At 43.6% G+C, this 12,930-nt stretch overlaps 1 protein-coding gene across 1 annotated transcript in view; it reads left to right on the forward strand.

Annotated features, from left to right (window-relative positions):
* CCDC175 (coiled-coil domain containing 175) overlaps window positions 1-12,747 on the forward strand; it is a 78,107-nt gene extending 65,360 nt beyond the window's left edge. The window contains exons 16-18 of the mRNA XM_083167187.1: window positions 9,925-10,027; window positions 10,239-10,282; window positions 11,091-12,747. Coding sequence (XP_083023313.1) covers window positions 9,925-10,027; window positions 10,239-10,282; window positions 11,091-11,240 — 297 coding nt within the window. The 3' untranslated portion in view covers window positions 11,241-12,747. The remainder of the gene's footprint in view (window positions 1-9,924; window positions 10,028-10,238; window positions 10,283-11,090) is intronic.
* The last annotated feature ends 183 nt before the right edge of the window (window positions 12,748-12,930 follow it).

Consider the following 12,930-nt stretch of genomic DNA (forward strand, 5'->3'; position numbering starts at 1 on the left):
CACGGAGGCATATCAAATACATATTACAAACAAGATAATCATTGTATAAACATCCAATGACGGTAGTATCAATTCAAAAGAATAACTCTACTGTCAAAATACACAATCGAATAAAAAACATACAAAACACATAAAAATGCACAAAAAATCCAAAACAGAAAAATCTCACGGTAACCCAATCAACCCTCGTATACTAAAGAATAGGTTTATCAGAGACAGTTTATAGGAAAGCATGTAGCCCTAAGTGATCGTTCAAGCCATAAGGGACCATGGTTCTCAAACGGTGTATCCACCTGGATTCACACCGGAGGAGAGCCAATGATCTATTGCCACCTCTGAGGCGTGCTGGAATGTGGTCTATAATTATATAGTGCAGGTTTGCCATACTGTGACCAGCTAGGGCGAAGTGCCTCGCCACCGGCTGGTCACTAGTACCAGCGAGAATGGCTGCCCGGATGGCAGTACGGTGTCCAGCCATCCTATCCCTCAGATTTCTATCAGTTTTGCCTACATAATGTAGGCCACACGGGCAGGAAATTAAATATACAATAAATGCAGTCGTACAGGTAACTTTATGTCGGATGGAATAACGTTTTCCTGAAAATGGATGACAAAAACTATCCCCCACAGTCATACTTCTGCATGTAATGCAATTTAGGCAACGGAAGCATCCGTTGCGTCTTCCCAGAAAGGTGGTAGCCCGAGGCATGGTGACAGAAGATGTAATGTCTGTCCGTACCAGCCAATCACGGACATTTTTGCCCCGGGTGTAACATGGCATAAGTGACACATCCGTCAATCCCAGACTCTCATCGGTGCTCAACAGCGGCCAATGTCGTCTGGAGATTTGGCGGATAGTATCACTCGCCGTACTAAAATGATTCACCCATGGCATCTTTTTGCGGGTCTCTGCATTTTTAACCTTCGGTGTTAAAAGTGCTTCTCGTGGCTGAGACAAAGCTTTGTTTTTAGCACTCACCAGAAGATCATAATCATACCCACGTATTACAAAATTTCTTATCATATCATCAATCTGTAGGGCGGCCTCATCCCTATTAGTGCATATTCTACAAGCTCGAATAAACTGGGAGTAGGGCAACCCAAATTTAAGTGGTCTGGGATGATGACTGGCTGCATGTAAGATCGTGTTACGATCAGTAGCTTTCTTAAAGAGGGAGGTGGTCAGTATCCCATTATCCAATTGCACTGCTACATCCAGAAAATTGACTTTTTTAGGATGAATCTCAAAGGTAAGTTTTAATGGAGATGTCGACTGATTGTGTCGCCCTATCATGTCAACAAACTCCATTTCAGTGCCCGTCCACATGAGGAAAATATCATCGATGTATCTGACATAGAAGAAGATCTTGTCAGATACATCGTGATTACTGAAGAAAATTTGTTCCTCTGCCACAAACATATACGCATTGGCGTACGATGGGGCCACATTGGACCCCATCGCACAGCCAGAGCGTTGGAGGAAAAACTTCCCATCATGTATAAAGAAATTGTGTGTGAGCAAAAGCTCCAACAGACTGCAGACAAAATCAATCGAGGGTCCAACATATGCCGTATTGCCATCCAGAAGTGATCGTACTGCCCGTATACCATCATCATTGGGGATGACCGTATACAGGCTGGATACGTCAATCGTGCATAGCAGACATTTAGATGGAATATTGATCAAGGCAGATAATTTGTTAATAAAGGACGTAGTGTCCAACAGATATCTCTCATGCTGTACAATACAAGGTTGCATTAATGTGTCTAAAAATACAGCACTGTTTTGGAACAAAGAATCATTAGCGGCTATGATGGGCCTACCAGGTGGTGTACTGGAGTTTTTATGTATCTTAGGGAGCGTGTACATGACCGGTACCACCGGCCATGCAGGGATAAGAGCCTCCCCCAAAGATTTCCCTATGACCCCATCAAACATAGCCTGATCAATCAGATTTTTAAGCAAGATTTTGTATGGACCAGAAGGATCCCTCTGCAGTAGCATGTATACCTGTGAATCTGAGAGCTGGCGCTCAATCTCAGCCTTATACGTAACAAGATCTTGTATCACTATTGCCCCGCCCTTATCTGCGGGGCGAATAGTGATATCACGGTTCTCAGATAGTTTCTTTAAAGCTCGAAATTCACATTCTGAAAAATTGCTATTCACATGTTTATTGGTGGCAGAATTCACAAAAGTCTCAACATCATGGTTCAACATTCTAGAGAACATTTTTATAGACACATTGTTGGTTAGGGGGTCAAATTTAGAGCGAGGCTGCAACTTTCTCAATTGCATGGGGATTTCATCAACCCGGGGCCCACCCCCAACAATAGCAACAGTGTCCCTTTTAGCAAAATGTTCATGTAAACGAAGTTGTCTGTTTAATCGATATTTCTCGATCTGCCAAGTAAAGTCATTAAACCGTGTCGTGGGTACATAAGATAAACCCTTACTTAGAACTTTAATCTCATCAGGGGATAAAGAGTAGGAAGAGAGATTGAAGATTACCGTGGCCTCCTGTTCAGTGGAGGCCTGCCGGGTTTTCTTCTTTCTCTCCCTCTTACCGCCTCTTCTGGTCTTGGCTCGGGGTCGCTGAGCAGTTGATGACGGGTACGCACCCCTAAAGGGGTCCCTCCCGTTGATGATGCTGTTCATAATCCGAATCGCTCGTGGTATAATTGTCCTGGGAGCGGCCGGCACGGGAATAGGGACGGCGGTATGGTCTTCTATGACCTGGGAATTGTCCCCTATTGCTGTTGTTATCGGATTTGGTCCAAGCATAGACTGTGTTGTTGTCATAGTCGCTGGCTACTTTCTCCAATTTCTTTCTTTTAAACTGGAGGAGATCATTTTTGTAAGATGCTAGTTGTCCTTTAAGCTTCTCACACTGTTCAGCCGCAGACTCAAGCAATTGTTTGTGTTCAGTCTCAAAGCTGGCGATCTTACTGCGTACCTCTTTAAGTTCACGACCCGCTTCCTCGATGACAAGAAGCATTAGGTCAAAACTACATTTATTAAGTACCCCTATCCACCTTTTGCAGAAGGCCAGATTCTGTCGGCCTATGGTGGGGCAATTTTTAACTCTAAAGCCGCGGGGTATCTGTTTTTCTTTGTAGTAGTTAGTCAAGGTCACGCCATGATAGAAATAGTCCAATTCCCTTTGTTTAAGCTTAAGTAAGTCACGGTAGATGGCTTCAGGAGTCTTGGCAGTCATGTCATCACCAACCTCTTTGAAAAGCATTTCATCAGCTTCCGAACGAGGTGTGACGCTAGCAGTCAGCGCCGATTGCCATGGTGTGGGAATCACGTTTGACGACGTGACCATGGCGACGGACGCGACGCTGGCGCGCACTGGTGATGCGTGAGTCCATCGGCGGGAGACGTGCTGGAGCGTGCAGGATGGAGTGGGGGATATAAGGTGAGCACTTGTCATTATGTTTTATGCCTGATGACGATTTTAAAAATAAAATCGAAACGTTGCTGAAAGTGTTTCCTGCCTTATCGTTTATATTCTGACCGTGTGCTGCCTTCACTGCACCGACAGTGGGACGTGACTTGCATATGCCTGTGAACAGGCTATTGGTTTGCACCGGGACCTAGAGGACTTATTGGTGGAGTTGCTTGGCCGCAGGACAATATACAGTGGTGGGCTCCGATGCAGGAGAGGAGACCATTTGGCCGATAGCACCCCAGAATTTATCTATCGATTCCAGGACTTCATTCATCTTTTGATGTTATTGGACATTGTCCATTGCTTTTAAATCCCATGGCGGAAGGAGGGTTCAGTGAGGATGCGGCCGGAGGATGCATTAATTTGGCCAAACTCACACAAGGTATCCTGATTACATTCTCTGAGTCGGAAGCTGATGAAATGCTTTTCAAAGAGGTTGGTGATGACATGACTGCCAAGACTCCTGAAGCCATCTACCGTGACTTACTTAAGCTTAAACAAAGGGAATTGGACTATTTCTATCATGGCGTGACCTTGACTAACTACTACAAAGAAAAACAGATACCCCGCGGCTTTAGAGTTAAAAATTGCCCCACCATAGGCCGACAGAATCTGGCCTTCTGCAAAAGGTGGATAGGGGTACTTAATAAATGTAGTTTTGACCTAATGCTTCTTGTCATCGAGGAAGCGGGTCGTGAACTTAAAGAGGTACGCAGTAAGATCGCCAGCTTTGAGACTGAACACAAACAATTGCTTGAGTCTGCGGCTGAACAGTGTGAGAAGCTTAAAGGACAACTAGCATCTTACAAAAATGATCTCCTCCAGTTTAAAAGAAAGAAATTGGAGAAAGTAGCCAGCGACTATGACAACAACACAGTCTATGCTTGGACCAAATCCGATAACAACAGCAATAGGGGACAATTCCCAGGTCATAGAAGACCATACCGCCGTCCCTATTCCCGTGCCGGCCGCTCCCAGGACAATTATACCACGAGCGATTCGGATTATGAACAGCATCATCAACGGGGGGGACCCTCATCTAGGCCTTTGGCCCCTTTAGGGGTGCGTACCCGTCATCAACTGCTCAGCGACCCCGAGCCAAGACCAGAAGAGGCGGTAAGAGGGAGAGAAAGAAGAAAACCCGGCAGGCCTCCACTGAACAGGAGGCCACGGTAATCTTCAATCTCTCTTCCTACTCTTTATCCCCTGATGAGATTAAAGTTCTAAGTAAGGGTTTATCTTATGTACCCACGACACGGTTTAATGACTTTACTTGGCAGATCGAGAAATATCGATTAAACAGACAACTTCGTTTACATGAACATTTTGCTAAAAGGGACACTGTTGCTATTGTTGGGGGTGGGCCCCGGGTTGATGAAATCCCCATGCAATTGAGAAAGTTGCAGCCTCGCTCTAAATTTGACCCCCTAACCAACAATGTGTCTATAAAAATGTTCTCTAGAATGTTGAACCATGATGTTGAGACTTTTGTGAATTCTGCCACCAATAAACATGTTAATAGCAATTTTTCAGAATGTGAATTTCGAGCTTTAAAGAAACTATCTGAGAACCGTGATATCACTATTCGCCCCGCAGATAAGGGCGGGGCAATAGTGATACAAGATCTTGTTACGTATAAGGCTGAGATTGAGCGCCAGCTCTCAGATTCACAGGTATACATGCTACTGCAGAGGGATCCTTCTGGTCCATACAAAATCTTGCTTAAAAATCTGATTGATCAGGCTATGTTTGATGGGGTCATAGGGAAATCTTTGGGGGAGGCTCTTATCCCTGCATGGCCGGTGGTACCGGTCATGTACACGCTCCCTAAGATACATAAAAACTCCAGTACACCACCTGGTAGGCCCATCATAGCCGCTAATGATTCTTTGTTCCAAAACAGTGCTGTATTTTTAGACACATTAATGCAACCTTGTATTGTACAGCATGAGAGATATCTGTTGGACACTACGTCCTTTATTAACAAATTATCTGCCTTGATCAATATTCCATCTAAATGTCTGCTATGCACGATTGACGTATCCAGCCTGTATACGGTCATCCCCAATGATGATGGTATACGGGCAGTACGATCACTTCTGGATGGCAATACGGCATATGTTGGACCCTCGATTGATTTTGTCTGCAGTCTGTTGGAGCTTTTGCTCACACACAATTTCTTTATACATGATGGGAAGTTTTTCCTCCAACGCTCTGGCTGTGCGATGGGGTCCAATGTGGCCCCATCGTACGCCAATGCGTATATGTTTGTGGCAGAGGAACAAATTTTCTTCAGTAATCACGATGTATCTGACAAGATCTTCTTCTATGTCAGATACATCGATGATATTTTCCTCATGTGGACGGGCACTGAAATGGAGTTTGTTGACATGATAGGGCGACACAATCAGTCGACATCTCCATTAAAACTTACCTTTGAGATTCATCCTAAAAAAGTCAATTTTCTGGATGTAGCAGTGCAATTGGATAATGGGATACTGACCACCTCCCTCTTTAAGAAAGCTACTGATCGTAACACGATCTTACATGCAGCCAGTCATCATCCCAGACCACTTAAATTTGGGTTGCCCTACTCCCAGTTTATTCGAGCTTGTAGAATATGCACTAATAGGGATGAGGCCGCCCTACAGATTGATGATATGATAAGAAATTTTGTAATACGTGGGTATGATTATGATCTTCTGGTGAGTGCTAAAAACAAAGCTTTGTCTCAGCCACGAGAAGCACTTTTAACACCGAAGGTTAAAAATGCAGAGACCCGCAAAAAGATGCCATGGGTGAATCATTTTAGTACGGCGAGTGATACTATCCGCCAAATCTCCAGACGACATTGGCCGCTGTTGAGCACCGATGAGAGTCTGGGATTGACGGATGTGTCACTTATGCCATGTTACACCCGGGGCAAAAATGTCCGTGATTGGCTGGTACGGACAGACATTACATCTTCTGTCACCATGCCTCGGGCTACCACCTTTCTGGGAAGACGCAACGGATGCTTCCGTTGCCTAAATTGCATTACATGCAGAAGTATGACTGTGGGGGATAGTTTTTGTCATCCATTTTCAGGAAAACGTTATTCCATCCGACATAAAGTTACCTGTACGACTGCATTTATTGTATATTTAATTTCCTGCCCGTGTGGCCTACATTATGTAGGCAAAACTGATAGAAATCTGAGGGATAGGATGGCTGGACACCGTACTGCCATCCGGGCAGCCATTCTCGCTGGTACTAGTGACCAGCCGGTGGCGAGGCACTTCGCCCTAGCTGGTCACAGTATGGCAAACCTGCACTATATAATTATAGACCACATTCCAGCACGCCTCAGAGGTGGCAATAGATCATTGGCTCTCCTCCGGTGTGAATCCAGGTGGATACACCGTTTGAGAACCATGGTCCCTTATGGCTTGAACGATCACTTAGGGCTACATGCTTTCCTATAAACTGTCTCTGATAAACCTATTCTTTAGTATACGAGGGTTGATTGGGTTACCGTGAGATTTTTCTGTTTTGGATTTTTTGTGCATTTTTATGTGTTTTGTATGTTTTTTATTCGATTGTGTATTTTGACAGTAGAGTTATTCTTTTGAATTGATACTACCGTCATTGGATGTTTATACAATGATTATCTTGTTTGTAATATGTATTTGATATGCCTCCGTGTCTTTACTATTATGTCCATCACCACCTCCGCTATGTTTGTTTTTAATTTGTACGCCTGTCACTCTGGAGCCCGTACGCTGGTTCTCCGCTGAACGAGGTGTGACGCTAGCAGTCAGCGCCGGTTGCCATGGTGTGGGAATCACGTTTGACGACGTGACCATGGCGACGGACGCGACGCTGGCGCGCACTGGTGATGCGTGAGTCCATCGGCGGGAGACGTGCTGGAGCGTGCAGGATGGAGTGGGGGATATAAGGTGAGCACTTGTCATTATGTTTTATGCCTGATGACGATTTTAAAAATAAAATCGAAACGTTGCTGAAAGTGTTTCCTGCCTTATCGTTTATATTCTGACCGTGTGCTGCCTTCACTGCACCGACAGTGGGACGTGACTTGCATATGCCTGTGAACAGGCTATTGGTTTGCACCGGGACCTAGAGGACTTATTGGTGGAGTTGCTTGGCCGCAGGACAATATATATATATATATATATATATCTATCTATCTATCTATCTATCTATCATCTATATATATATATATATATATATATATATATATATATATATATATAGATATAGATACAGAAGTACCAACACACTCGCCATTCCTAAGAATGGGGTGCAAACAGCACCAACTTCCCAGGATGGGGTGCGGTGGCCTGTGACCACACACTCTAGTAAATACAAACACAGGGGGCCCAGCACTCACTACAACAAATTAACTCACCTTAACATTCAAATAATCAATTAAATAAATAATGGGGTTTTAGTTCATGAATTGATTAATGCATTTAAGCTTGCAGCCCATCGCCAAGGGACCCCATTTCACTGCAAGTCCTACACTAACAACTGATTTTCATGGGAACCTGGCACCTGCTTACACATCATAGCTAAAATGAACAGCTGCCCCTTTAATACTAATTCAGGTGCTGTGTTTGGGATTGTCTCACCTTATAAAAGCCATAAGTTACTTGGCAGTTGAGCATTAACCCAGGAAAATAACACATGTTCATTTTAGCTATGATGTGTAAGCAGGTGCCAGGTTCCCATGAAAATCAGTTGTTAGTGTAGGACTTGCAGTGAAATGGGGTCCCTTGGCGATGGGCTGCAAGCTTAAATGCATTAATCAATTCATGAACTAAAACCCCATTATTTATTTAATTGATTATTTGAATGTTAAGGTGAGTTAGTTTGTTGTAGTGAGTGCTGGGCCCCCTGTGTTTGTGTGTGTGTGTGTATATATATATATATATATATACAAAAAGGGTCAAAAAGTTGATATGGCAACTGTCCAGACAAAACTGGCCTGATTACTTTAGGGCCACATCTTGTATATTTCACGTTCTGTGACCACCATCGGTGTAAACCTAGACCCTTGCGGACTTCTTGTACCCATCATTTAGTCCCAAGAGAAATAACGTACAACACCTGACTGAATAGAATCAGTGATGAGGAAATTGTTATTTCAATCAATAATGTGGATAGATCCAAATAAAAAAAAACTTTTTAAATAAAAAATCAAGACCTTCTTAAAGAGCTTACAATACATAAATTATCAACTGATAAAAACGTAAGCCGCAACCCCAACTCCTAAATAGCCCAGTATGCTGAATAGGAGATCTGGCGTTGTCCAAATAAATATGTACAATCCTAGTATCAGTAACCGCATGCAGATCATAGGACGTCTGGCTCTGTCCAGTGTCAGCGGCGATAATGGTAACATACCTCCCAACTTCTCCATAACCAGAGTAGGGATGTGAGCGCCCGAAAAGGGGGGCGTGGTTTATGCTGATTGGGGCACGGCGTATGCAAATGAGGGCCGCGCCCCGTTTTACGTCCATTGCGCCACTGAATAGACACTGTGCGCATGCGTCTATTCTGTCAGATTAGGGGGGGACTCCCAACTGGCACAAGAGGCACCCATCAAAAAGTAATGGCATTCATCTCCTCAGCCGGTTCTCAGGATGGCAGAGATTGGTTTGTTTTTGCAAAATTATTTCTAACTATTTATTAAGGTTCATAATAATATCTACTCCAGCAATACACTGCGCACCACTGACTATGGCCCTTATTCTGGTTCACTTGCAAAGGCAAATTCCTTCTCAAATGGACAAAACCATGTGCACTGCAGGGGGGCAGATGTAACATGTGCAGAGAGAGTTAGATTTGGGTGAGTTATTTTGTTTCTGTGCAGGAAAAATACTGACTGCACTATTTTTACACTGCAATATAGATCTCACTTTGAAGTAAAACCCCACCCAAATCTAACTCTCTCTGCACATGTTACATCTGCCCCACCTGCAGTGCATATGGTTTTGTCCATTTGAGAAAGAATTTGCCTATGTAAGTGGACCAGAATAAGGGCCTCTATGTATTTTTATTAACAAACTTGGACTGTATTACATCCTGCCGATAATGTCACTGGAAAAGTATAAAATGTATTGTGCAATGTAGATCAGTAGACATACATATTATTACCACCCTGGTTCAATCTCCCCAGCAATAAATCTGCTCACACCCCTGATTGGCCATTCCTGTGAGACCACACCCCTTTACTCACAAACCGCACCTCTTCCGGGGGTCTGCTTTAATGACTCGCTTGTGAAAATTGTCCCAGAGAGGTTTTGCTGGACGAAAACTTTAGGGATTTCAGTTGTAAATAAAAGTTTAACATTGTAAAGCATTGCATATTGTAAATGGTTTACATTTTGTAAATATACATTTCTTTTATAATGCATACGCCCTAACAACATACATGTATGGTGACTCTGTTACTACTCATTACCAGCAAAATGCGCAATATAAGGAAGATATTACGGACAGCAGAAGCGAAGCACAGACGCACTTATCAGCGGCCTCGCGCCTGGAGGAGAACCTGGCGTCTCTCGTGGGTATATATGCATTGGATTACTCGTCTTCCACTATATTATTATTATTATTATGAAATGTAAAACAAGTGCCAACCATCCTTTATAAAACCATACAAAAGTGCATTGCGGGGAAATTCTTTAAATGTAGACGGAAACGTTGCTTTTTTTTTTTTTTTTTTTTTTGTCTTGACAATTTAATGTATATACGTATATGTGTGATTTCTCTTTTCAGAACATCTGCGTGAAGCTTGGAAAGAAGATAACTTTGTTTGCAGCGTAAGTATTTTTTTGACTACTTATATACTAGAAGTCCCCAACCCCTGTTCCTTTCTTGGGAATCTAGAACCCTGATTGGAATTGCTGTGGGCCTCATTGTGCACATAGAGACTTCTGGAGCAAGGTGTTACTTGTAGATGACTTGGGTTTTTATATCAAATTGTGATATTACATTTACAGTGCAGCCGGCAGCCTGAAGAATGCAGATATGGCTGAATGACAACATCGCTCTTTTATAGAATAAAATTCACTTTTATCACAATGCATTATTAGACTATAAAGTCTGTACATTTTCTACAGCATTAAATAAACCAGCTGCGGACACATGCATTTATATTGAGGACTCACAACTAGAGATTTATACATTTAGGGGGTCATTCTGATCTTTTATACACCGGGGACTGATGTTTGCGGTCTGCGCATATGCAGGGCCGCTGTGCAGACGCCATCGAACACCCTGCAACTCCTGGGAGTACCTACAAAAATGGTGGGTGCGCCCAGGAAACCGCAGGGTGTCCCCCTGCAAACGCAGACGGGTGGCTGATGTCACAGGACTTCAGCCGCCGACCCCATTCTCAAAACATCCATTGGCAATGCACCGGGAATGTATGGCAGGAGTGGGCATTCACTCGCCCAGTGGGCTGCGTTAGTTGGCTCAATAAGCAGCGATTTTTCCGTGCTTAGGGAGTCAACCAGAATCACCCAATTAATTCCGGCTTTTCATCTCACAACTATCAAACATCAACCGATTTTCCTTATCATGTGGAAGTCTGATCACTATTAATAGAAGATCTTTTGTCTGTTTCAGGATTTCTCTGAGCGAGACCAGGAGATTTTGGATTCCATTATCGAACTTTTAAAAAAACTGAATCAGAGAGAGGAGAAGATCGGGCACCTGAGCGATGTACTGCACAATAAATTTACTGGATTGACGTCACTTTTAAGACCGCAGAAATAGGAATTAGCCAGAAACGGCCATGGGAACCGTTATAATAAACTATACTGATCTTCTGTACACGGTGGACCAGGCATTTCATTAAAAAAAAAAATGTACAAAAATCTAGACTATACCACACAGAGAAGGATTTTCCACAAGGCAACCAAGGTGCCTGACTAGGGCCCAGCAGGTCCCAAGGGGCGCCGTAAAGATATCCTAGCCATTCACAATGCTCACAGAGGAGCGATGCGCGACTACCGTGTGACATCATGATATCACACGACCTGCCCGCTCTCCCAAAGTCCCTTTTATTTTCTTTAATAGGATAAAAATGTCTGGACAAACATAATGGTCCCATCCACTTTGGGCTGTCAGTTTACTTTAAATCTGTCACAGGGATTCAGCTACTTCCAAAAGACCTAGGGCGGGATGTTCTAACATCTGCAGCCCCCCTCTGCCACCCATCGCCTACATAATTATCGCATAGGCTCTAATATAATTATGGCAAAGGACAGCTCTTGCGCTAAGAGCTGTCCTTTGCGGTGAGTCAGCGGCTCCCGACGGCTCCCCCCTCCCTCCCTCCCTAACCCGGCGCTGCTGCTGTGGGGGGGCTGGCTCTCCTCCTCCTCCTCCCTGCACCCGGAAGAGGATCACAGTGCAGGGAGGAGGAGGAGGTCACAGGTGAGGGGGGGAGGGGGGGGGTTGGCGGTGTGGGTCATGGTAGAAGCCCATGGCATCGCCAGCTTTTGCTAACGATGCCCCTCTGTCACGGTAAACTGGCGGGGGATGTTTAGAGCATCCCAAAATGCAGTAAAAACCCCGATACTGGGGGTTTTACCGCAATTTTAGTTTAGAGAATCTCCCCCCCTGAAGCCTGATTCAGATCTGTACACATTGCCAATGTCCGCGCAGCTGAGTGAGTATCTGTGACTGTGCACATCCAAGGTACTTTATTGCCTGCAATCAGCAGCAACATATAGTTTTATGGATTTTCTGAAGGAGAGGGGCCCCAACCCGGTATCTTGCCTAGGTCCCCCTGAGGTCTAAATCCGCCTCTGATACTGCAAAATGAATCACAATGGTATTCAGCGGTGGAAAAGTTGACTCGCTAACCCCACCAACAATAAAGTACAGAGTGCACCAGTGGTTCCCAAGTATTTGAAAGTAGCTTTTTTTTTTTTTTTTTTTTAACGATATTCCTGGGCCAAAAGTTTCTCATTGAGAAATTTCGGAAAAAAAATATTAAAATTAAGTTTTGTCATCATCCTGGTTCAATTTTATGGTGAGAGATTCTGTTCCAATGTTATATCTGGTCATTTAAAAAAAAAAAAAAAGCTTTATTGCTAAATATGGATGTTATCATTTACCAACTATGAGCCATATTTACGGAGTTGAGCGATTATCAGCAAACTGCTCACTATAACTCTTTAAATGCCGAGTGAATTTTTCATAATAGGTGTAAAATCGCCAATCAAACATTTGTATTCATTACAATGACCTGTAATGTGACCTTATATAATAAAATATTTTTTTTACACAACATTTTTTTATTTGAATTTATATAACAAATGTGAGCGACGCTGGGATTTTTAGCACATCGCTCACAGATGTTGGCACTCAAAGGGTTAACGAAGCTGCTCAGTGTCAACAGGGACCGTGTGTGGGGGGGGGGGGGGGGGTCTCAGCCTACAACAAATATATTTCACTGATT

The sequence above is a fragment of the Crinia signifera genome, chromosome 12 (genome assembly GCF_055691185.1).
Source record: "Crinia signifera chromosome 12, ASM5569118v1, whole genome shotgun sequence".
Classification (NCBI taxonomy): Eukaryota; Metazoa; Chordata; class Amphibia; order Anura; family Myobatrachidae; genus Crinia; species Crinia signifera.